The sequence below is a fragment of the Aquarana catesbeiana genome, linkage group LG11 (genome assembly GCF_042186555.1).
Source record: "Aquarana catesbeiana isolate 2022-GZ linkage group LG11, ASM4218655v1, whole genome shotgun sequence".
Classification (NCBI taxonomy): domain Eukaryota; kingdom Metazoa; phylum Chordata; class Amphibia; order Anura; family Ranidae; genus Aquarana; species Aquarana catesbeiana.
Window position 1 is genome coordinate 264,440,740 of NC_133334.1, and position 26,908 is coordinate 264,467,647.

Below are 26,908 nucleotides of genomic sequence, written 5' to 3' on the forward strand. Positions count from 1 at the left end.
TATCTATCTCTCTATCTATCTATCTCAGATCTATCTATCTATGTATCTATCTATCTATCTATCTATATATCTATCTATCTATCTATCTATCTATCTATCTATCTATCTATCTATCTATCTCAGATCTATCTATCTATCTATCTATCTATCTATCTATCTATCTATCTATCTATCTATCTATCTATCTATCTATCTATCTATCTATCCCAGATCTATCTATCCCAGATCTATCTATCTATCTATCTATCTATCTATCTATCTATCTATCTATCTATCTATCTATCTATCTATCTATCCCAGATCTATCTATCTATCTATCTATCTATCTATCTATCTATCTATCTATCTATCTATCTCAGATCTATCTATCTATCTATCTATCTATCCCAGATCTATCTATCTATCTATCTATCTATCTATCTATCTATCTATCTATCTATCTATCTATCTATCCCAGATCTATCTATCCCAGATCTATCTATCTATCTATCTATCTATCTATCTATCTATCTATCTATCTATCTATCTATCCCAGATCTATCTATCTATCTATCTATCTATCTATCTATCTATCTATCTATCTATCTATCTATCTATCTATCTATCTATCTATCTATCTATCTATCTATCTCTATCTATCTCAGATCTATCTATCTATCTATCTATCTATCTATCTATCTATCTATCTATCTATCTATCTATCTATCTATCTATCTATCTATCTCAGATCTATCTATCTATCTATCTATCTATCTATCTATCTATCTATCTATCTATCTATCTATCTATCTATCTAGGGCCTCGGTAGCAAGCGCTACAGCAGGATCATGGCTGCAGCCACACAGGGCTGGATCCTAGGACTGTTTTTTTAAAGCTGGTGATTGGATTTCCAGTAAAGGTTATCAGAGCAGCTTTACAGCATCTCCACTGGGGAGCCTGGGACAGCTGTTAGCAGTCGGGTCGGCTGCGCACAGACAAGATGAAGGAACCGACGTCTTCCCGTGCTCACCTCGTACAAATGTAAAAGTGCACATAGGTCCTGCATGCATATGTAACCAGAGATTGCACTACACATGTGAGGTGTTATCACAAATGTCGGAGTGAGATCAATAATTCTGGGGTCATCATTCATGATTAAAGTGGTTCTAAAACCGAAAATTTTTTTAGCTTAAAGCGGAGTTCCACCCAAAAGTGGAACTTCCGCTCATTGTACTCCTCCACCCCCTCCGGTGCCAAATTTGGCACCTTTCACAGGTATGCTTTCCCCACCCACTTCTGGGAGCCTCAGGTGCGGGTATTGACGTCACGGCTGGGGCTCCCTCCTCCTCCCCCTGTCACCAGGCCGGTAGGAGAGAGGAGCGGAGCCTCGCGCATGCACAGTAGGGTTCCTGGCGTGAAGCCGAAAGGCTACACTGCCGTGTTCCCTTACTCGCAATGGAGGCGGCATGCACCCAACAGCTGATGGAAACATCAGCTGCGGTGCCGACATCGCTGGACTCCAGGACAGATAAGTGTCCGATTATTAAAAGTCAGCAGCTGCAGTATGTACATTTTTGCAGCGGTGAGCGGACCTCCGCTTTAATACATTCCTTGCATTAACCACTTACAGACCGGAAGATTTCCCCTCTGTAATGACCAGGCCATTTTTGCGATGCGGCACTGCGTCGCTTTAACTGACAATTACGCGGTCGTGCGACGTTGTCCCCAAACAAAATTGACGTTCTTTTTTTCCCCCACAAATAGAGCTTTCTTTTGACGGTATTTGATCACCTCTGCGGTTTTTATTTTTTGCGCTATAAACAAAAAAAGTGACAATTTGGAAAAAATAAACTTTTTTACTTTTTGCTATAATAAATATCCAAAAAAATAAAAAAAATGTCTTCATCAGTTTAGGCCAATATATATTCTTCTACATATTTGTGGTAAAAACAAATCGCAATAAGCATATATTGATTGGTTTGCACAAAAGTTGTAGCGTCTACAAAATAGGGGATAGATTTATGGCATTTTTATTATTTATTTTTTACTAGTAATGGCAGTGATCAGCGATTTTTAGCAGGACTGCGACATTTCGGCGGACAAATCGCACACTTTTTTGGGACCAGTGACATGTATACAGCGATCAGTGCTATAAAAATGCACTGATTACTGTGTAAATGTCACTGGCAGGGAAGGGGGTTAACACTAGGGGGCGATCAAGGGGTTAAATGTGTTCCCTGGGAGGTGTTTCTAACTGTGGGGGGGAGGGGACTGACTGGAGGAGGAGTGAGATTGCTGTTCCTGATCACTAGAAACAGCAGATCTCTCTCCTCCCCTTGTCAAAACGGGGATCTGTATGTTTACATTGACAGATCCAGGTTCTGGCTCTCTTTCCCGCGATCGCGGGTGGCCAGCAGACAAAAATAACAAACTTCTCTATACTTACCTGCTCTGTGCAATAGAAATGCACAGATTGGCTGCGAACCCTCTTTTTGGGTCCCCTGCCTGTGCTGCTGGCCCCTCCCCTCTGTCCAGTGCCCCAATGGGAAGCGGCTTCCCACGGGGGCACTCGTGCACGCTCGCACCCGAGCCCCGCCTGTGCATCCATTGACACAGACAGCAAGACTCAGCCCCACTCCCTCGTCACTGGTTTTGATTGACAGCACTGGGAGACGGTGGCTCAGCAAAGCCAGCGAGACCCGGAAGTGAGGGGAGAGAAGAGCTGCAGACATGAACAACGCTGGATCAAATGAGGGCTCAAGTAAGTAAAGGGGAGAGAGGGGGGGTTGAGGGGGGATGCTAACAATTAAACATTGTTTACCTTTATGCAAGGAATGTATTAAAGTGGAGCTCCGCCTGAAAAAAATAAAATAAAAGTCAGCAGCAGATAAGTGTCCTTATATCAAAGTCAGCAGCTACGGTATTTGCAGCTGCTGATTTGAATTTTTTTTTTTTCCAGGCGGAACTCCTTTTTAAGTGTATTTTTTTCCAGAAAATATGTGTTTGATAAACAGCTGTGCAAATATCGTGCAGCGTAAAACAAATGCAGGAACCATCATTTTATTCTCCAGGGCTTCTGCTTTCAGCAAATATATAATGGGTTCTACATAATTTTCTAGCAAAAAAAAAAAAATGTATGTGATGTGATTCCAGGGACAGAAGATTCCAGGGACAATCACTGTCCATAGAGGCCAGCAGAGCTCAGGGAATGCCCTGATCCACACCGGATGTGGCGGTGTCACTCCGCCTGTCGTCTCCTGGTAACAGATCTCTGCACTGATACATTGTAGCGCAGAGAGAAGCAGGGGGCGTGTCCGGGGACTGTCACACGGTGGGGGCGGGGCGGGGTGCAGACAGCTCCGCCCCTGGCAGCCTGAAAGTGGTGAAGATCTGCTCAGAGCTCAGATCGGGAACAGAGAGAGAAGAGAGAAGATCGGGGGCACCTGAGAGCCACAGCCAGGATACAGGAGCCACCACAGGGGGATCATAAATACAGGGGCCCATCATACAGGAATCAGTACAGGGGCCCATCATACAAGGGCCAGGGATACCCTACAAGTCACCTGCTGGAGCCATGACTGACACTCTCATTCCAGGGAACATGAAGGGCAAGGGCTTGCCGGATAAGAACTACTTCCGAAAGGTAAGAGGCTGGTCACCATTGCTGGATCATGGAGACACCTGGGGGGGGGGGGGGGGCGGGGGGGGCAATCTGAAATGTACCAGGGATGATGTGAGAGTTTGTGTTATAGAAATATTCTTGTCCTCAGAAATGATTGTCAGTCCTGAACAACAACCATGAGCCTCACAGGTCCCTCATATATGGAATTCAGAGCTTATATATATTTGAGGAGCAGCAAGAAACATAAAAAGTATATAAACAAAAACAAATATATATAAATATTATTATAAATATTATTATTTCATTGTAGGGACAATTTTAAAAAGGTTTTCCCCACTACCAGTAACGTAGCACAAAAAATCAATAATATAATATATATTTGTATATATATGTATATATTTTTTATGGTTTCTTATTTTTATATTTGGATAAGCATTTTGTCACACACACACACACACACACACATATATATATACCTATGAAAAAAATATATAAAATGTATAATATAATATATTTTTTATATAATTCTATAATATATAGAATTTGTAAAAAAATATATATTAGAAAGTCAGCAGGCTGTCACTGTCCAGCTGTTAAGCACTACAGGACCCAGTGTGTATATATATATATATATATATATATATTATATGTATTGATTTTTTGTGCTACGTTACTGGTAGTGGGTTAAACCTTTTTTTAACATTGTCCCTACAATGAAATAATAATAATTTTATATATATATATAAAATGTATACTATAATATATTTTTTATATAATTTTATAATATATAGAATTTGTAAAAAAAATATATAAGAAAGTCAGCAGGCTGTCACTGTCCAGCTGTTAAGCACTACAAGTCCCAGCATGCTCTCCAAGCCTTTTCTGAGTTCTAAGTTCGTATTTGAGGAGCAACAGGTGAAACAAGAACAAAAAAAATGAAGAAAGTATAGAGAGAGAGAACAGCTTTCCCCACTACCATTAAAGTGGCAAAAAATAATAATAGATAGATAGACTATCTATCTCTCTATCTCTCTATCTATCTATCTATCTATCTATCTATCTATCTATCTATCTATCTATCTATCTATCTATCTATCTATCTATCAAAATAAATATTAGTAAGTCAGAAGACTGTTGATGTCCAGCTGTGAAGCACTACAAGTCCCAGCATGCTCCCTGAGCCTGTTCTTAGTATTTGAAGAGCAACAGGTGAAAAAAAAAACAGGAAAAAAAAGTATATAGAGAGAGAACCACTTACCCCACTACCACTAAAATGGCACAGGAGAAAAAAAAAGTACAGATAGATTGATTTTTTTTTTTCTTTATTGGAGTGTGGGGGGTGGGGGAAGCTTTGATCTTCTTAAAACCAAATTTTCCCAAATTTGATTGAAAATTGTGTAGGTGTTCCTACAAATATGAAGGGTGACAATAGTACATCTGAGTTTGCAGAGCCCATGGAGGACGTGGTGTATAAATGAACATATAGAATATTTTGTGGTCAATCAGAGACAATAACATATCAAATGTAAACAAGCCCGAGGGTCCTCCATAGGGATGGGGAAAGGGGCGAGTGTCTGGGGAAAGTGGGATTGGGGGGATCAGATATAGGAGGGAATGAAACATTATAAATATTAGAAAGTCAGCAGGTTGTCACTGTCCAGCTGTGAGGCACTACAAGTCTCAGCGTGTTCTCTTTGTTCTCAGCACCATTGTATGCTGCAGAGCCTGGTAGGGGCGGTGTAACAATTTTTTGATCATGCCATCAGTTTTGTGTTCTTTGCTAAACCCTAATAGAACTTTTGCCCTTGGCTCTTTAAACATGGTGGGACTACAAGTACAAACATGCCCTCTAAACCAGGTGTGTTACGTATAAAAACAATGACATATTTAACCTGAAAATTGTCACTGGATGGTTTCTGCGGTGTGTTTTGTTTGACTGGCGACCTTGAGTCTAGGGGAAGTACAGGGGGGGGGCCATGTGTGATTGTCATCAGAGTTTGCTGAGACTTGTAGTGCCACCTAGAGGGCTAAGTCTGCTGAGACTTGTAGTGCCACCTAGAGGTCTATGTGTGCTGAGACTTGTAGTGCAGCCTGTAGGACTAAGTCTGTTGAGACTTGTAGTGCCACCTAGAGGTCTATGTGTGCTGAGACTTGTAGTGCATCCTGTAGGACTAAGTCTGCTGAGACTTGTAGTGCCACCTAGAGGATTAGTTTGCTGAGAGTTGTAGTGCCACCTAGAGGGCTAAGTTTGCTAAGACTTGTAGTGCCACCTAGAAGGTTTAGTTTGCTGAGACCTGTAGTGCCACCTAGAAGGCTAAGTTTGCCGAAACTTGTAGTGCCATGTAGAGGGCTAAGTTTGCCGAGACTCGTAGTGCCATGTAGAGGGCTAAGTTTGCTGAGACTTGTAGTGCCACCCAAAGGGCTACGTTTGCTGAGACTTGTAGTGCCACCCAAAGGGCTAAGTTTGCTGAGGCTTGAGTGCCATCTAGAAGGCTAAGTTTGCTGAGACTTGTAGTGCCAGCTAGAAGACTAAGTTTTCTGAGATGTGTAGTGCCACCTAGAAGGCCATGTTTGTTGAGACTAGTAGTGCCACCTAAAGGGCTAAGTTTACAGAGTAGTGCCACTCAGATCTGGAGAGCTTCTGTACAGCTTGGCTTTGTATCAACAATAATTAAAGCGACAACAATAGCGTGTTTATAAAAGCGGCGGCCTGGTCTACTTGGCAAAACGTCGCCTTATTTTCTTTAACCGCAGGCACTGGCGCAGTGCTGGCACGGTCTGGCTTCCTAGGGGTTAACGGCTGGGTCACACCTCGTCTGTTGACTCACGTTTCTGTCACAAGTTTCACGGTGGCTTCTTTTTCTTTAAACGTGGCCCTCGTCACCGCCGGCTTTATGTTGGACGGGTTTAGGGCTGCGGTCAGTGCGTTGGGTACGTCATAGGGTGGACCTGGCCATTACCGGTGGGTGGAGGGCACGGATTTACTATCTAAATGATCATTTAGGCACCTTCCTGTCATTATAAACAGCTGTCAGATTTTCAATCAAAGGAAATGTGTTGTGTTGTGATGTCTTGATCGTATTTATGTAATCGCTTTTCTGCTATTAATCATTCGAAGTGGAGACCCAGAAGTTGTACTGAGATTGGTGGTGATGTGGGCTAAGGACAGCCAAAGTGATTTTGGTTATGAGTGGACAACGACTTTCTATATCTTATATATCAAATATCTTCTTTATCTCTAATAGCATGACTGCCCAGCTGTTGAGCCTTTTTCAAGGGGTGCTCATCTTGTTGGGGACCTTTTGAAACGTCATTCAGCCTACCAGGATCCACCCATAATTGAAATATTCGTTTTAATGAATTGGCCCTTTAAAACAGCCTTTCCCAACCTTTCTACCCTAGAGCAGTGGTCTCCAAACTGCGGCTCAAGGGCCGGATGTGGCCCTTTACTTGCCTTTATTCTGTCTTTTGGGGCACTATTTCTCTCACTTATTCGAGGAACTATTCCTCCCATTGACACCAACAGTTGGCTATAACTACTACCACTGACACCAACGATGGGGCATTATTCCATTCACTATACCAATCACTGACACTAATGATAGAACACTATTCCATGCCCTGACACCAACGATGGGGCATTATTCCATTCACTATTCCAATCACTGACACCAACGATAGAACACTATACCATCCACTGACACCAACGATGGGGCACTATTCCATTCACTATTCCATCCACTGACACCAATGATAGAACACCATTCCATCCACTGACATCAACGATGGAACACCATTTCATCCACTGACACCAACAATAGAACACCATTCCATCCACTGACACCAACATTAGAACACCATTCCATCCACTGACACCAACGATAGAACACAATTCCATCCACTGACACCAACAATAGAACACCATTCCATCCACTGACACCAACATTAGAACACCATTCCATCCACTGACACCAACAATAGAACACAATTCCATCCACTGACACCAACGATAGAACACCATTCCATCCACTGACACCAACGATAGAACACCATTCCATGCACTGACACCAATGATAGGACACCATTCCATGCACTGACACCAATGATAGAACACCATTCCATGCACTGACACCAATGATAGAACACCATTCCATCCATTGACACCAACGATAGAACACTATTCCATCCACTGACACCAACGACCGGGCACTATTCTTCCCATTGACACCAACAATTGGCCATAACTACTACTACTGACACCAACAATGGGCACTATTCTATTCACTATTCTATCCACTGATGCCAACGATGGGGCACTATTCTTCCCATTGACACCAACAATTGGCCATAACTACTACTACTGACACCAACAATGGGCACTATTCTATTCACTATTCTAACCACTGACACCAACGATGGGGCACTATTCTTCCCACTGACACCAATGATGAGGCAATATTTCTCCTGCTTACACGAGGAACTATTCTTCCCACTGACACCAACAATTGGCCATAACTACTATTCTTCCCACTGACACCAACAATTGGCCATAACTACTACTACTGACACCAACAATTGGGCACTATTCTATTCACTATTCTACCCACTGACACCAACGATGGGGCACTATTCTTCCCACTTATATGAGGAACTATTTCTCCCACTGACACCAACAATTGGCCATAACTATTACCACTGACACCAATGATTGGGCATTATTCCATTCACTATTCCATACACTGACACCAACGATGGGGCACTATTCTTCCCACTTATATGAGGAACTATTTCTCCCACTGACACCAACAATTGGCCATAACTATTACCACTGACACCAATAATTGGGCATTATTCCATCCACTATTCTGTCCAATGACACCAATGATTGGGCATTATTCCATTCACTATTCTATCCACTGACACCAAGGATGGGGCACTATTCTTCCCATTGACACCAATGACGAGGCAATATTCCTCCCACTTATACGAGGAACTATTCCTTCCCCTGACACCAACAATTAGCCATAACTACTACCCCTGACATCATTGATGGGGCATTATTCCTCCTTCCTGATGAGGAATCGTTTGCTCCCTCACTAGGACATTTTCTACTCCAACTGGCCACAGTCTGCCCCCTCTAAAACCTGAAGGACAGTAAACTGGCCCTTTGCTTAGAAAGTTTGGAGACCCCGCCCCTAGAGGAACCCTTGGAATAATTTTTAGGTCTCTGAGGAAAACCTGCTAAAACAAATTCCTTGGTGGTCAGTAGGAAGAATGCCCCTTACAGATAGTTAAAAAAAAAAGATTATTGGTGTCATGCCATTGATTGTGACAAGTGGCATTGGCCCTGGAACTATGCAGACCCCATCAAATGGGAGGTCCAGTTAGGAGCCCCTAACAACCTCTGGAGGAACCCTGGTTGCAAATGGCTGCTTTAAAGTGTAACTAAAGCTTTGGGTGGAGTGGACAGGGATTAGAACCTCTGTCAGGTTTTTATTGCTGTCTTTGCCCCAGTAGGGAGATTCACCCTCTCAGTTTGTCCTGCTTACCGTCATTACTAAGACACCAGTAGAAGTCACAAGACTGCTATATACTGCTGAAGAGAAATATTTTCTAAAATAATTGCATTTCCTGTGGGAGACCAGATATATTGAATGCAGGCTCCGGGGTTTAGTAACACTTTAAGCTTCGTTTTGCAGTTAATAGACAGCAGTCTTGATTCAAAATAGTTGCTTACAATATATTGCAATGATTCGCAATCGCTAATCAATGATGGTTGGACATCAGTCATACATCTACCAGCATGCTGAGAATTATTTCTTCATTTAGGCATTACATTGTTGTGAAGAACACAGAAAATATAAAGAACATTGATTTATTAAAACTGGAGAGAGCAAAATCAGGTGCAGCTCTGCATGGGAACCAATCAGCTTCCAGGTTTTATTGTCAAAGCTTAATTGAACAAGCTGAAGTTAGAAGCTGATTGGCTGCCATGCAGAGCGGCACCGGATTTTGCACCCACCAGTTTTAATAAATCAACCCCCACATGCATCTTGCTGGGACAGCCCATTGTGAGCGATCGATTTGAATTTGGACATTTTATAGATTCTTTTGCTGCAGCCGACCAATGATTTGTCTTGTCTGTGGTCGGTTTCAAAAAAATGTGATCTGATCCGTCCCGCTTGAAGGGAATGCTGTATGTAAGATCCTCCATAGGGGATGACTCAGTACAGTGAGCATGTAAGGACAGACAATATTTGTATAACTTCAATATTTATTTACTTTATATTGCAACACATTTTAAATTTATTCAATAGGGTGACACAGGGGTTTTTGGATATGCTGAGTGCAGCAAATCTTTTCAGCCAATCAGAAATCATTTAAGTGAGCAGACTAAACTAACCGGGAATCTTATTGGTTCCTTTGGATTACGGTAGAACCCTGTGGGGGTGGGGGGGAGATTTACTAAATCTGGAGAGTGCAAAATCTGGTGCAGCCATACATGGTCGCCAATTAGCTTCCAATTTAATTATATATATATTTATATATATATATATATATATATATATATATATATATATATATATATATATATTTTTTTATAGGTGTGTGCACAGGGTATGCCAGGTGTGTCTGGGCACACCCTAATCACCCCCTGTGGCACAGATTCTCCCTGCTTAGACCCCAGATATTTCACCACAGACCCCTAACGGGCTTCTACAAAAAATTGTAAAAAAAATTAAAGAAATAATATTGTAAAAAATAATATAAAATAATAAAAATAAAAACGACTGACACCAGCCACTGCCCTACTGACACCGTACATTGCTCTACTGACATCGTCAGTATATACACATACACATGCATGCATATGTGTTTGAGCTTGGGGTGCACACCCTAATGTGCTAGGCTGTGCACAGCTATGATATTATATATATATATATATATATATATAACATTCACAGCATTTCTTCCCTGAAGTAGCTTGCTGTCTAAGGTCCCTAACTCACATTTATAGGAATGCTAGGGGCCAGTTTAGACAGGAGCCAGTTAATCTACCAGCATGTCTTTGGAGTGTGGGAGGAAACCGGAGTACCCGGAGGAAACCCACGCAGGCACAGGGAGGACATGCAAACTCCATGCAGGTGGTGTCGTGGTTGGGATTTGAACCGATGACTCTAGTGCTGCTAGGATTGCAGCTCTTCTTTATCCATGCATAAACTTATATGTCTTTTGCACATGCATTGGTTGCCCTTTTGGTGCATGACAATGCTCAGTGATGACACCGCTGGCACACATGTGCAGTTATTTGCTCTGATATTGCTCAGTGCAGGCATCCTAGGAACGGTGAATTGGCAATTTTGGCAAAATGCCGGTGAGCTACAATGGACTGTTTACTTTCCAACAACCTTTGTTTTTATGGGAAAACTCACCGTCACCCGTTGGGGCTGCACGATTAATCGTTAAGAATCGTTATCGCGATTTTTTTTCCCTTTGCGATCTTGACAAAGTATTTCCCGATTCTCTCTATGCAGAGAATTCTCTCTGCTCCGCTAAAGCTGACAGCCGTCAAAAGAAAGGAAAATAAAAAAACAAAAAACAGACAGTCTGCCAAGAATCACATCATTCTTTAGCAGTGGAACTTAAGTATAAACATTGTAACGATTTGTCCTTTAGATCAAAGGAATACACTTTGGTGTGTAAATGAGGGAAGTTTAACCACTTAAAGTGGAGTTCCACCCAGTTTTACAACTCTTCAGCATCCCTCACTAAACTGTGCACTGTAAACGAATTGGATATTTTTTTATTTTTTTTCTCAGCACTTACTGTATATCTGCTGTATTCATTTTTCACTTCCTCCTCCCTGGCCGCGGCCCATCGCATCATTTCCTGTTTGCAGTGCCTTCTGGGAAGGGGTGGCAACTTCCTCTGACACTGCCGTTGCTATGGAAACCTTACCTAAAACCTATTACACTGCTTGTGCTGCACTGAGCATGTGCGAGATCTGCAAGGATGAGATCCAGGAAGAAATACAGTCTGGCTTCAGATGCCCACACTTAAGATGGCCACGGCCTGCTGTAAGTTTATAAAATAACAAACTACTGCTATAAACTAACAGAACAGACCTTAGTTTACAGACTAACTTTACTAGAATACATTAAGCTTGTGTATTATAGGGGTATTTTTATTTAAAAAGTATAATTTCGGCCGGAACACCACTTTAAACACATCTTTTTTTGACATTTGTTGTTTTCAAATTAAAATCATAAAATCAGAATAAAATGGTGGTTGTTGCAATATTTTATGTCACACTGTATTTGCGCAGTAGTCGTTCAAATGCAATTTTTTGGGAAAAAATTACACTTTAATGAATTTTTAAAAAAAAACTAACCAGTAAAGTTAGCCCAATTTTTTTTGTATAATGTGAAAGATTTTACGCCGCGAGAATCGTGATCTTTTTATTCTAAGCAAAAAAATTGTGATTCTCATTATGGCCAGAATCGTGCAGCTCTATCACCCGCCCATCTTCTGCTCATACTTCGTATTGCTTCAAGGGTCCATTTACATAATAAGGTGCGTCTCAGTTGCGCATGCTTTTTTGCGTATTCAGGGCAGCGCATTCATTTTAATTGCAGACTGGGCTGCGTAAGTGTGTTTGCATCTCCCTCCAGGTACAGTACTACTACTACTACTACAGAACTACAAGTCCCAGCATTCTTACACTATGTTGATCTGACTGTTTAAGGCTCGATTCACACCTATGCATGTTGCTTTTGAGCGTTTTTGGAGGTTTTTTTTTCATGCTTGCCACGTTTTTGAGCCGCGTTTTTGCCGCGTTTTTGCCGCGTTTTTGCCGCGATTTGCATTTTGCGTTTTTTTTTTTTTTTTTCATTTTTTTTTACAGTCTTACAAAAAAATTACAAAAAAAAAAAAAATAAAAAAAACAAAAAAAAAAAAACCGGCAAAAACGCACCAAAAACGCATCAAAAACGCATCAAAAACGCTGCAAAAACGCAGCACTTGCGTTTTTGATGCTTGTCCATTGAAAACCATTACATGCAAAACGCTGCTTTTTGCATGCAAAAAAGTCCCCGACCCTTTCCAAAAACGCTGAGATACAAAAAAGCATTGATGTGAACATGTTCCATAGGAACCCATGTTAAAAAATTCCCGTGCATTTCTGCAAAATGCAAAATGCATCAAAAAACGCGCTAGTGTGAATGGGGCCTTAATGGTCATTTTATAAAACAGGGACCGATAAAAGAAAAAAACTGGGAAAGAACTTTCAGACAAGTGACCAATCAGATACAATCTGGCCCAGTGCAGGGTTACATCTGATTGGTTGATCTATTATTAATATGACCCGATAACTGTTCAGTGCTGTCAGTCACAGCAAGCTTTGACTTTTCCTATTCTATAGGGTGGTGTTTAGAAAAGAAAGCCCCCCCCTCCCCCTCCAAGTAATCTCTTCATTGTAACAAACTTTCAATGGAGGCAATTAGTGGCGTGTATTTTTCATTGTGACTCAATCCGCCCTTCTAAGTAGCTGTTACCACAATCAGATGAGCGGGTGAGGGTGGTGGTGCAGTGTTGGTCATAGAAAAATAAAATGTCATATGTGTGAAAGAAAAGAGGAATTTCATAGGCTGGCTGACCTTGGGAGACGCGCGGGGTTTACTACCTAACAGCAATGCAGGGCTGACACACATTGCACAGCAAGAGACGTTTTATATATATATATAATACACAGTAAATTTGCATATATAAACATAAATATTCCCATGCACTCCCATCCGATTTCTTTGCTGAAAGTCAAAGTGAAGAGTAAAACAAAAAACAAACAAACAAACAATGAAAAGTAAACAGATCGTTGAAAGAAGAAACAAAAAATCTCACCAGCTTTTTCTCCAGCTCCTCAAAGTCTGATGTGAGGACTTGCAAAATCAAAGTAAAGAATAAAAAAAAATGGTGAAAGGTAAACAGATTGGTGACAGAAGAAACAAAAGTTTGGCACAATCGAATAAAAAAGAAATAACATTTTCAAAATGTTGCAAGTAAATAAATAATCGCATGTTCTGCAGAGGCCTCCCCCCCGAATTACATCACATTTAAGGGAATGGTAACGTAAAAAAAATAGTTTGAAATTCTGGGCGGAATGTTTTTCGCGAGCTGGTGACCTCTATCTCTACAAGGCTGCAGGCTTCTCTGGGTGACATTTACCTTTCAAAATATACCAGATATGAGAAAAGAATTTGCCCCAAAGCAGTGGCACTGTTGCAAGTGGTATTTTCTCTTAAAGAATAACAAGAAAATACAACTTTGACCTTCCGTTGGGCCCCATTATATTGTACTAGCAAAAGAAAAAAAAGGAAAATTCATGCTGAGATATTGCACACTGCTGAGACTTTGGAAGTTAATTATTGTCCGGCTGGTTTTGGAAGTTGACCATAATTCTGCCCAGTCTGTGACCTTTGACCCTGTTGCTGGCGACTTCAGATTTTTCTCTGGTGGACGCCTTTGTGCAGGTGTGTGCTTTAGGCCTCATGCACACTGTATTCCTTGAGACACCTTTTCCCCTTACAGCAGAAAAAAGTGTGGTAAAGCTGCATTTTTTGCATGTGCATTAAAGGGCATTTATGCTCGTTCGCATGTTTGGTGTTGATTCATTATGTTGTCCAGAATATCAATATATTGTGGGCTTTACAATGCATTAACGCCCAAATATCACCCAAAACGTCCTCTCCGCTCTTCTCAAGACCTCCTACTCTCAAGCTCTCTCGTCTCCTCCTCCCACGCTCGTCTCCAGGATTTCTCCAGAGCTTCTCCCATCCTCTGGAACTTGCTACCTCCACCGGTCCGGCTATCCCCTACTCTTGCTACCTTCATGCGATCCCTGAAAACTCATCTCTTCAGGAAAGCCTATCACGTCTCCAACTAATCTCCTACCACTTCCATCAGTTCATTCCTCACAGTTACAACCTTTTGTACCACCTGCCCCACCCTATTAGATTGTAAGCTCTTCTGAGCAGGGCCCTCTTAATCCTCTTGTATTTTATTGTATTGTAACTGTATTGCCTCCTTTTATATTGTAAAGCGCTGCGTAAACTGTTGGCGCTATATAAATCCTGTATAATAGTAATAATAATTAACGCGCAAATGTGAATAAGCACGCGTGCCATGTGTACATTTTTTTTAGCCTCTTCAGAACGCAGAAGTGATGTTTTTTTTTCTGCCTTTAAACTCCTGTCTATGTATGCACGGACATATAGGTTAACATGGAGGGGCATTTTGAGGCAGTAAAAAGAAAAAAGCGCAAACGCCTGTAAAAGCAGCATTTTTTTTTTAGCTCAAACTGCTTGTAAAGGCTGAAGGTTTTTTACCTTCATGCATTCTTTTTTTACCTTTATGCTCCCCCCCCCTTATACTTACCTGAGCCTCCTCTTGTTCCAGCGATGTCCTGGATCTCTCTCTCTCTCTTCATTGGCTGAGACACAGCAGCCATTGGCTCCCACTGCTGTCAGTTACAGCCAGGGAGCCAATGAGAAGAGAGTGGTGGAGCGGGACCGAGCCATGGCTCTATGTGGCTTGCTATTGGGGGCACTGGTCAAGGGGAAAGAGCCAGGAGCACCGGTGGGGGGGACCCTAGAAGAAGCAGAGAAGCCAAGGATGCACAGAGCAAGTAAGTATGATATTTTGTTATTTAAAAATACAAAAATGAACCTTCACAATCACTTGAAGTGTACATGAGGCTTTATGGTGCACTATATGGGGATCTCAGACCAAAACATTGTTGCCCATTTATGTATCTATAAATACTTTTGTTACAATATCTTTTTTTTTTCGGATGAGTTGGAAATTTACAAATCCCCTTTCTGTTTTTTTTTCCCCCTTTTGTAGAGAATTCCTTTCACTTCCTGTCCTGAAGACCCAACAGGAAGTGAAAGGAAACCCTTCCAATAAAAGGAAAATCCCCACTAATGAATGTTGTAACTGGAAGCGGCGCGTTCCCACCAAGGGATTTCCTGTTCTGGAGGCAGCTGTACAAATATTGGATTTCCTATCACTTTCAGTCTCGGTGGCAAGGGTCATCAGGACAAATAAAGAGGGCGAATCTCCCCATTGGAGACACAGACACAGCAATGCAATCCGGTTCATTTGTGAGACGTTGGAGTTGATTTACTAAAACTGGAGAGTGCAAAATCTGGTGCAGCTGTGCATGGGAACCAATCAGCTTCTAACTTCAGCTTGTTCAATCCGGCTTTGACAAAAAAAAAAAAAAAAAACCCTGGAAGCTGATTGGTTCCTGTGCAGAGCCTCACCAGATTTTGCACTCTCCAGTGTTAGTATATCAACCCCATTGGGTACATCCAGGGCCAAACCACTCCCAGCTGTTTGTGTTTGTCACTGAGATTGGCTGCTTTTGGCACAGGGTGGCCCCACATGTTTGCTGATAGGAAGGATTTGAGATTGTAAGGGATGCGTTTAAAGGATAAGTTCACTTAAAAAAAAATAAAATAATAATAATAATAAAAAATGCACATTTCTGTGCAGGTAAAAAATGTGCATTTATTATTATTTTATTTTTTTGGAGCCTGTAAAGCATTGCACCAGAGATCAGCAATGATGCCATGCAGGTGTCCTGCAGACCTGTCAGTGTATCTGTGTGCCTGTACATCCCACACGGGCAAGCAGATACACTGACAGCAAGAATCAATGCATGGCACTGTATTTGCATACACACCACCCTAGGAAACATTTAACGCCAAGCCTCCATGATTGACAGAACTGAAAATCAATGAATAAAGAGTGGCGGGCCAGGGACACTCAGGCTGGGGAGGAAAGGGCTAGATTAGGGGTCTCCAAACTGAAGCCCGTGGACTGAAACTGGCACCATGCTTGCCTGTATCTGGCCCTCGGTGCAGTATTCCTCCCACTGCCCACCAACAGGGGTCATCATTCCTTCCAGTGACACCAACAATGGGGAACCATTCCTTCCAGTGACACCAACAATGGGGAACCATTCCTTCCAGTGACACCAACAATGGGGAACCATTCCTTCTAGTGACACCAACAATGGGAAACCATTCCTTCCACTGAAACCAACAATGGGGAACTATTCCTTCCAGTGACACCAACAATGGGGGACCATTCCTTTAAGTGACACCAACAATGGGAAACCATTCCTTCCAGTGACACCAACAATGGGGAACCATTCCTTCCAGTGACACCAACAATGGGGAACCATTCCTTCCAGTGACACCAACAATGGGGAACCATTCCTTCCAGTGACACCAACAATGGGGAACCATTCCTTCCAGTGACACCAACAATGGGGAACCATTCCTTCCAGTGACACCAACAATGGGGAACCATTCCTTCCAGTGACACCAACAATGGGGAACCATTCCTTCTAGTGACACCAACAATGGGGAACCATTCCTTCTAGTGACACCAACAATGGGGAACCATTCCTTCCAGTGACACCAACAATGGGGAACCATTCCTTCCAGTGACACCAACCATGGGGAACCATTTCTTCCAGTGACACCAACCATGGGGAACCATTTCTTCCAGTGACACCAACCATGGGGAACCATTTCTTCCAGTGACACCAACAATGGGGAACCATTCCTGCCAGTGACACCAACAATGGGGAACCATTCTTCTCACTGACACCAACATTTGGACATTTTTCCTTCCACTGATACCAGTGATGGGGCACTTACCTCCTTCTACTGACTACAGACACTTGTTTACTCCCACTGATACGGAGGCATTTCGTACTTCCAGTTTTCTTTCCTTTGAATGGGATCCTTGTAAAAGTGTCTAAAACACGTGGCAACTTTAATGATCGCCACGTCTTTAAACATTTTGACATTCATCTGGTGACAATGCGCCTTTACTCATAACGCATCCATTTTTATTTGTTTTTTGTAATAACACAGAGTGCTCATCCACATTCTTCTGTTTCTTTTACACTGACGACTCACTGCGGGAAAATTAACTCCTTCTTGGGTCAGTAAATATTTATTGATGTAGAATTGTCACCTGGAGTGTCACATGGGGGTGAAACAATATTGACTCACTTCTTATTTTCATATTAACAGAGGCATCACAGGGCCAAGATTAAGGCTCGATTCACACCTATGCATGTTGCTTTTGAGCATTTCTGCAGTGCTTTTTGCTTTTTTTTTTTTTTCTGTGTTTTTGATGCGTTTTGCGTTTTTTTTTTTTTTTTAGGCTTTTTTTTTAATTTGGCCAATTTATTGTTGTTAAATAATGCAAAATGCCACAAAAAACGCTCTAAAAACGCACTACATGCATTTCTACAGCATCTCCATTGAAAACTATTGAACCAAAAAGGCAAAAAAAAAAAAAAAAAAAGCAACGTTTTTGCATTTAAAAAGTCCCTGACCCTTTCCAGAAACGCAGAGGGGCAAAAATGCATTGATGTGAACATGTTCCACAGGAACCCATGTTAAAAATAATGTCCTGCATTTCTGCAAAAAGCATGAAAAAAATGCATTGGTGTGAATGGAGCCTAAAGTTTAAAGTGGTTTTAAACCTCAGACATGAAATATGAACAAAGCATATCCCTCTAGAGCAGGGATATGCAATTAGCGGACCTCCAGCTGTTGCAAAACTACAAGTCCCATCATGCCTCTGCCTCTGGGTGTCATGCTTGTGGCTGTCAGAGTCTTGCTATGCCTCATGGGACTTGTAGTTCTGCAACAGCTGGAGGTCCGCTAATTGCATATCCCTGCTCTATAGTGTGTACTTGTCTCACTTCATGGGGTTCCATTGAAAGTAACAGGGATCGTTTTGCAGCCATTCGGGAATCGCGGGCGGAATCGTGGCGATTCCACCCACGATCCGGAACACCATGGCGTGAATGGAGCCTAACTGTTATTTCTTTGTACATTTGTATTTTTCTGCCTCTGTTTGAACAATCATCGGGGGGAAAATAGAAAATATTAGTGTTATAGTCACTCTTGTTTGGTTCTTTCCTGAGACCAAAGAAAAGTAATAATGCTGACAATGAGGGCTCTCTGCTTTTATCTGCGATCTTTTGCCTTTGTAGGCCAATCTTACTTTTCTGGAATTACCGGTCCGGGTTACTCTTCGCTCATCTGAACCTCCGCGCTCGCTTCTCAATTACAGCTTCGAGCGAGGTTCAACCCCTTCCCTCCCAGAACTCCTGGCAGAGACAACAGGCTTCAAAAATCGCTCCCGGACGGCTCAGAAAATAAAAAAAAATTTAAATAAAAACAAAAAACAAAAAACAAAAAAAAACTAAAATAGCAAATTAAAAAAACTAAAATAAAATAAATAAAAAAACTAAAATAACAACAACAATGCCAATAAGAAAATTAAAAATAATCTGTAACAACAAACGTCAATCATCTATAAAAAATAAATAAATAAAAATGCTCACCTTGTTAGAATCTTGTGAGCTGATCTCATTGTGTACATTCTGCCTCTGCTGTGATTTTGTCGCATTGCTTCCAGCGCTCTCTGTAGAATACAGAACACCTCCCTCCCATGTCATTAACTGGGGGGGGGGGGGGGGTGATCTGTAGCCTTGTCCTAGGGTGACACCGTTACTCCTTTATATATACAGCATTGTAACTGAGCATTGTCACCCTAAGGCAGGGGGGTCTCTAAACTTTTTAAATAAAGGGCCAGTTTACTGTCCTTCAGACTTTAGGGGGGCCAGACTGTGGCCTTTTGGAGTAGGAAAGATCCCGATGGCAGTGGAAATAAACAATGCCCCATCTTTGGTGTTAGTGGGAGGAATAGCACCCCCCCCCCGTCATTGGTGTCATTGGGAGGATTTCTGCCCAATCATTGGTGTCCTTGGGCCCCATTGTTGGTGTCATTGGGAGGAATAGTGCCGCATCATTGGTGTCATTGGGAGGAATTGTGCCCCATCATTGGTGTCATTGGGAGGATTTCTGCCCAATCATTGGTGTCATTGGTGCCCCATTGTTGGTGTCATTGGGATGAATTATGCCCCATTGTTGGTGCCATTTGGTGGAATTCTGCCCAATCATTGGTGTCATTGGCCCCCTTTGTTGGTTTCAATGGGAGGAATTGTGCCCCATCATTAGTGTCATTGAGAGGAATTGTGCCCCATCATTGGTGTCATTTTGAGGAATTGTGCCCCATCATTGGTGTCATGGGAGGAATTGTGTCTCATCATTGGTGTTATTGGGAGGATTTCTGCCCAATAATTGGTGTCATTGGTGCCCCATTGTTGGTGTCATTGGGATGAATTGTGCCCCATCGTTGGTGTCTTCGAGAGGAATTCTGTCCAATAATTGGTGTCATTGGTCCCCATTGTTGGTGTCAATGGGAGGAATTGTGCCCCATCATTGGTGTTATTGGGAGGAATTGTGCCCCATCATTGGTGTCATTGGGAGGAATTGTGCCCCATCATTGGTGTCATTGGGAGGAATTGTGCCCCATCGTTGGTGTCAATGGGAGGAATTGTGCCCCATCGTTGGTATCATCGGGAGGAATTGTGCCCCATCATGGGTGTAATTGGAAGGAATTGTGCCCCATCATGGGTGTCAATGGGAGGAATTGTGCCCCATCGTTGGTATCATCGGGAGGAATTATGCCCCATCATTAGTGTCAGTGGGGGGAATTAGGTCCCATTGTTTTTTTTTTTATCAGTGGATGAAAATACTGCCCCAAGGGCCGAATAAAAATAAATAAAGGGCTGCATCTGGCCCCCGGGCCGCCGGTTAGAGACCACTGCCCAAATAGCTCACACACATGCCCTTGCTGACCCTTTGAAAAGCTATCTGTGGTGGATTGCTTTTCAGCAGGCATTTGACGGGCAGTAAGGAGACACTATGTCCCTTCCTCACTGCCTGATTTAAAGCGGTTTTAAACCCAAAAGCCAATATTATTATTATATTGCAGCATACCAAGTCTTAGATGAGATGGCTGCATTCGTTTTTCTTTTTTAGGTTTTCTTACCTTTTTATTTTCATCCGGTGATCCAGCCGGTAAGGCCAGCTATACACAGTTCAGCAGGAACCGGCCGAGATTCAAATCATTAATGGGCAGGCTGATTGTAGCAAGCTGATCGATTGATTAACATGGGTACGACCAGCCTGCCGGATTCTATTATGATTATCGCAAGCGGCTGCTATAGGCACAGTATGGCATGTTCGCCCTGCGTGCTGGATGACCTGGAGCACATGTAAACATGAAGTGACTGCAGATAGGCTGCAGGAGATTAGCGCCACCAAGATGCAAAAGAGAAGGAAAAAAAAGTTGTATTTAAATGATAATGATTCCACATTATAGGAAATATCATTCATTTACGGTTTACATCATTGTGGGCGATTTATCTTGTCGCTGAGACTTCCTCTTCTGTAAAGTGATTTGTAATTGTTCTGTAAGTTGCTGTTCAATGGACAAAGCAATAATCAATTGTGTTCCAGCAGAAGGGTGACACCCCCTCTAAACACAGAACAAAGCCCTTTATCCTGGACATTTAAATACAGTTTAGCTCCAACTTCCCCCCCTACTGTGCGGCTCCACCGGGGGTCCCAAATCCTCTTTACTGACCGACCTCGGCTTTATCCCGCTCCCTGGGAACGGGGGCCGGGGTGGAGGTCTTATGGGAAGAACGTCATTAATAAAAGTTTCTTCATTTTATGCAGCTTCATTCCTCCACATTCGGTATACGGTGTGCAGCCACTTGTGGGCAGAATTGATACTTTGTAATGCACAATGGTTGGGCAGGGCCCGGTGCTACCACTAGGCGAACTAGGCAGCTGCCTAGGGTGCACCCATGGCCAGTGCCACATTCCTCTCTTGTCTCATTCTCGGTGGATGTCACCTCGAGAGCCGCCGCACGAACTCTGCTGCCAGGTGGAACCATGGAAGTACTGAGCCAGTTGGCAGGACTGAGCAGGGACGGACAGACCAACATGGGCTGCTTGTTGTGTCCAGCAAGGCAGCTCAGGTCAGTTCAATGAGGGGGCAACACACATCACAGGGGGGTATATAGTCTATACAGGGCAGTGCGCACAGGAAGGGGGGCAGTTTGTGTGGGAAGGGGGTGTAGGGTTAAAGGGGGGCAGTGTGTACAGGAAGGGAGTGTAGGGTTAAAGGGGGGTAGTGTGTATAGGAAGGGGGGGGGTGTAGCATTAAAGGGGCGCAGTGTGTACAGGTAGGGTTAAAGGGGGGGAAGTGTGTACAGGAAGGGGGTGTGGGGTTAAAGGGGGTAGTGTGTATAGGAAGGGGGTGTAGATTTAAAGGGGGGCAGTGTGTACAGGAAGGGGGTGCAGTGTGTACAGGAAGGGGGGTGTAGAATTAAAGGGGACGCAGTGTGTAAAGGAAGGGGGTGTAGGGTTAAAGGGGGGTAGTGTGTATAGTAAGGGGGGTGTAGGGTTAAAGGGGGGGGGGAGTGTGTACAGGAAGGGGGTGTAGAATTAATGGGGGGCAGTGTGTACAGGAAGGGGGTGTGGGGTTAAAGGGGGGTAGTGTGTATAGGAAGGGGGGTGTAGAATTAAAGGGGGCAGTGTGTACAGGAAGGGGGTGCAATGTGTACAGGAAGGGGGTGTAGAATTAAAGGGGGGGCAGTGTGTAAAGGAAAGGGGTGTAGGGTTAAAGGGGGGTAGTGTGTATAGTAAGGGGGTGTAGCATTAAAGGGGGGTAGTGTGTATAGTAAGGGGGTGTAGCATTAAAGGGGGGCAGTGTGTACAGGAAGGGGGGTGTAGAATTAAAGGGGTGGCATTATGTGCAGGAAGGGGGGCAATGTGTACAGTTTTTTTTTTTGGGGGGGGGGGTGCAAGTAACTGGGCTTGCCTAGGGCGCAAAATAGTCTAGCACCGGCCCTGTGTAGGGGTGTGTAGAGGAGATTGATACAATGTAATATTTGCACATTTATGTTTAGAAACATTAGGATCGCATTTACAAAACGATGAGGGATTGTTTATAATGCAGGAAAATGCACAGTTTTGCATCTAGCGAACTATGCGTTTTGGTGCAGCGCGATTTTTTAAAAATTGTGCTGGATCCTTTTATGTGCATTTCACATGCATAGGGCAGGCCACTGAAATTAATGGGTTGCCCTGAAATGTGAAGCTGGAACATGCAAAGAAGCCATGCTCACTCCTTCTGATGTGAATGATCCCTGAATTTTAATATCAATATATAACTCCTCATAATGGGCACAGCAGGTGTACAGACCCAGGAACTCAACACAGGGATGGTAGAACCCCTCATAATGGGCACAGCATTACATTGGGGTTTTGAAGAATTTTAGATTTTTCTTCATTGTGTTATTTCAGCAGACAGGTCATGTCCCTCTGCTTATTATTATTATTATTATTATTATTATTATTATCATACAGGATTTATATAGCACCGACAGTTTGCTCAGCACTTTACAAAATGATCTGCCTGCTTTGGGATTTCAGTAGGTGTGCAAACTCTTTCAGCATCATTCCCATCCTTGATCTGCCGAACAAGCCGGCCGCCAGTAAAGCTGGAACTCCTAATCTGCTTTACATCCAGGTCAAAGATTGAACCGCGGATTGTTCTATCCTGACAGGTCCTCTTTAGTACATTGCAGGGCGCACTCTTTAATGTTTAGTGAAGTCCGTGTCCTCTCCGGGACGGAGCTCCGGGTGTCCCAGCGATAAGAAGCCTGCGATAATCGAATTATTCTGGAATTCGGAGCCATAATGTATTTACAGATGAGTTTCTGATGACCCTCGTTAAGTCACATGGCCCAAGGAATCTGGTCTCATTAGTCAGGGGCCCTGATGGGAAAAAACGGGGGGCCACTGCGCTCTGTGCCAGAGTGTGCGATTGTTTGCGGCGTGCATTGTTGTCGTGCCAAGGCGCACTCCTGTGTGACATGTATGAAGCGTCTCGGAGGGTCCTGACAAGGGCTCCATTCAGGGGGATCTGTATACAGAGGAGGAAGTGTCCGCTGATTATATAACCAGGCAGCGGACACCACCTCTGTCATTTGCATTGTCCCTTCTGACCCAGTGAAGGGCCACCGATCGATCAACACAATCATTAGACTTGTCTTTTTTTTTTTTCACAATCATTAGACTTGTCTTGTCTTTCTGGTCAGACTTGTATTTCTTTAGGATCCTGTACAAATGCTAATCAGCCCATCACTGTGTGCTAAAGCTGTCCATCCAGTCCTGAGTTTTACACAGCACTGCCAGGTTTGAGACCTGATTTTTCTTTGCTGCAAGTAATGGAGCCTGCCCGCCCCCCAGCCTGCAAATGGAAAACAGCAGCAGCAAGTGGATGAAATCTTCTCCCTGTTCTCTTCTCCTATCAGTATTATTATTATTATACATGATTTATATAGCGCCATTAGTTTACGCAGCGCTTTACAATACAAAAAGAAGGCAATACAGTTATAATACAATCAAATACAAGAGGATTAAGAGGGCCCTGCTCAGAAGAGCTTACAATCGAATGCTGCTTTTCTGCATGTGTGTACTGTAGCACAGGGTGTCAGTCTGAGCTCTGCTGTACAGGAGACCGCAAGGGGCTGATACCAAGTCACATTTAGGTTCTTACACCCACAGCTTTTACTAAAAAAAAAAAAAAAAAAAAATGTAGAATCAATTCACACCTAGCGTATTATAAGCGTGCTTTTTTTTATATTTTTTTCAGGCAAAATGCATAGGACTAGCGCAAGTAGCTTTTTGCCGTGCTCAGTTTTGCATGTTTTTTTTTTTGTTTTTGTTTTATATCAAATAGTTTTTATTGATTTTTTATTATACAACAACAAAGAGACTCACAAACACACAATACAACTCCCAGCAGTTTTTTTACTTCGGAGTGTTTGTCGCATGTAGGGCAGCCCATTCAAGTAAATTGACTCCCCTAGGAGCGATACATGTTAACGCATGAAAAAAACGCGCAAAAAAGCAAGCGTGTTCCTGCTACGCTCAGATGATAGAAATCCTATTTGTGTGCCCTTACAAACCTAGATATTACCTTGTAAAAGTAGCAGTGACATCATCACTGTGCTGTGCAGAGAGCAGAGCTGTGGGAGGGGCCCAGCGGGCTCCACCCAGTACAGGCAGGAAACTACAGGAGGGGGCGGAGCCAAGACTAGTCACCTTGCACAAGGAGAGAGAGCAGAGCTGTGGGAGGGGCCCAGTGGGCTCCACCCACTACAGGCAGGAAACTACAGGAGGGGGCGGAGACAAGACTAGTCACCTTGCACAAGGAGGGAGAGCAGAGCTGTGGGAGGGGCCCAGCGGGCTCCACCCACTACAGGAGGGGGCGGAGACAAGACTAGTCACCTTGCACACAGAGAGAGAGCAGAGCTAAAAGAGGGGCCCAGCAGGCTCCACCCACTACAGGCAGGAAACTCCACGAGGGGGCGGAGACAAGACCAGTCACCCTGCACAAGGAGAGAGAGCAGCAGTGAGCGGTCTTTCATTGTAATATAGGTCATAGTTCACAGCTCACAGAGTTTCTTCGGTAATAAATTCGGACCTGAGAACAAAGCTTTGTTTTCTATTTAAAGTTACCATGCTGGTAATAAATGTCGTGTTTGCTGGTCTGATCTTCTCTCCGGTTTCTCTGCTGGGATGATTTGTTTGCTGTTTAATATTATTGTCTGTTTATTTTCCTGTTGCATACGTGAGGTTTATCCACACACACATCCAGCTCCATCAGATGACGGGCGGGGAAGGGGTATAATGGGAATCAGAAATGACTGGCCATATATTATTCATTTGATTCAGAATTCTCATTTCCAAACGCCTGGAGGAATACAGACTGGACCAAAGTAACGTTTGCAATATGGGCAGCCAATCAGAGGGCAGTTTTACTTCCTTTCCTGCACTGGAATATTACGGCAGGGCCCTGGCTACTGTGGCAGCGCCAAGGTTTTCCTTTGATGCCAGTTGTTGTAACAACTTCATTTTTCTTGCATATGCCTTTGTGCTGCGTTTGACTGGTGTATGTGATTATGTATTACATTTAATGTGTTTTTTTAAATGCAGCTAATATAAATACCCAAATCTGTCCTTATATTGTCTCCCCTGTAATACGCAGCAGCTTGAGAGACGGAGAGTCAAGATAATTTTGAGCTAAACAGACTTTACAGGTTTTCAAATACAAGTAACGTGAGTGCCTGAAGTCTATTTAGTACCAACTTGCAGTCCCCGGTACAACCACTTGAAGCAATAGCGGTAATATCGTTAAGTTTCGGTAAGCCGATACGCAGCGGCAGCCCGTCCATTGGGGGCGCCTAGGCGTTGCCCCCTCACTCCAGGCCATCCCCCTATATGCCATGGATAGATTCATGCTATGCCGCCACGGCGACCCCCTATTCATGCGTCTGGCCCCTTTCAGGGCACTGGGTGCATGAATCACAGCAGCGGGGTTTTTTTTTTTTTTTTTAAGCACCTGATTAGAGCCAATGGCTCTAATAGGCTTCAAAATAGGGTGGACTCGGGTCGCAGGGAATGCGACCGGAGCTAGACATGTGTGGTTCGTTTCACTCCGGATTAATATTCGGACAAATTTTTTTCGTTATTCGGAGATTCGGATATATCCGAATCCCCGAATTACAATATAAACGGATTTTACCGAATGCTCTGAATAATGTAATTTCGGAAATTCGGACTGAAATTCGAAACTAATTTTACATTGAACTCCAGTCGAATTCTCACTACACGTATTACTGAAATCAAAGACTGTGGGGTTGTTTACTAAAGGCACTGTAGAACTGAGGGGAAGCTCTGAAATGAGGGGAAGCTCTGCTGGTTTTATCAACCAATCGTGTACAAGCAAAAACCAATGATTTTTTATTTTCCTTGCATGTCCCCCTCGGATCTACAGTGACTGCACTTTCAAGTGCACTTGCAGTGCAAAGTGGATTTGCCTTTAGTATATAAAACCTCATTGTGTGTTAATAGAGCACCATTTCTAATGCTGTTTTTGTTAAGCCAAAGGTGATTTAAAGAGTCATTGAGGGTTATTTACTAAAGGCAAATCCACTTTGCACTTGAAAGTGCAGTCTCTAGATCTGAGGGGGACATGCAAGGAAAATAAAAAAACAGCATTTTAGCTTGCACATGATTGGATTATAAAATCAGCAGAGCTTCCCCTCATTTCAGATCTACTCCTTATATTTCGAACGACTGCACTTCCAAGTGCACTTGTAGTGCAAAGTGAATTCGCCTTTCGTAAATAACCCCCATTGCAATCAATTGATGGAGATTTTTCCTTTGTTTGTTCACTTTGCTGCATTCGAATCAAAAACAATATAACATTTTCGTTTCGACCCAA

General features: G+C 43.0%; 1 protein-coding gene across 1 annotated transcript in view; it reads left to right on the forward strand.

Moving 5' to 3' along the window:
* The first annotated feature begins 3,027 nt into the window (after nt 1-3,027).
* The window catches only part of RHPN2 (rhophilin Rho GTPase binding protein 2), a 97,590-nt gene continuing 73,709 nt past the window's right edge, over nt 3,028-26,908 (forward strand). The window contains exon 1 of the mRNA XM_073605784.1: nt 3,028-3,622. Coding sequence (XP_073461885.1) covers nt 3,554-3,622 — 69 coding nt within the window. The 5' untranslated portion in view covers nt 3,028-3,553. The remainder of the gene's footprint in view (nt 3,623-26,908) is intronic.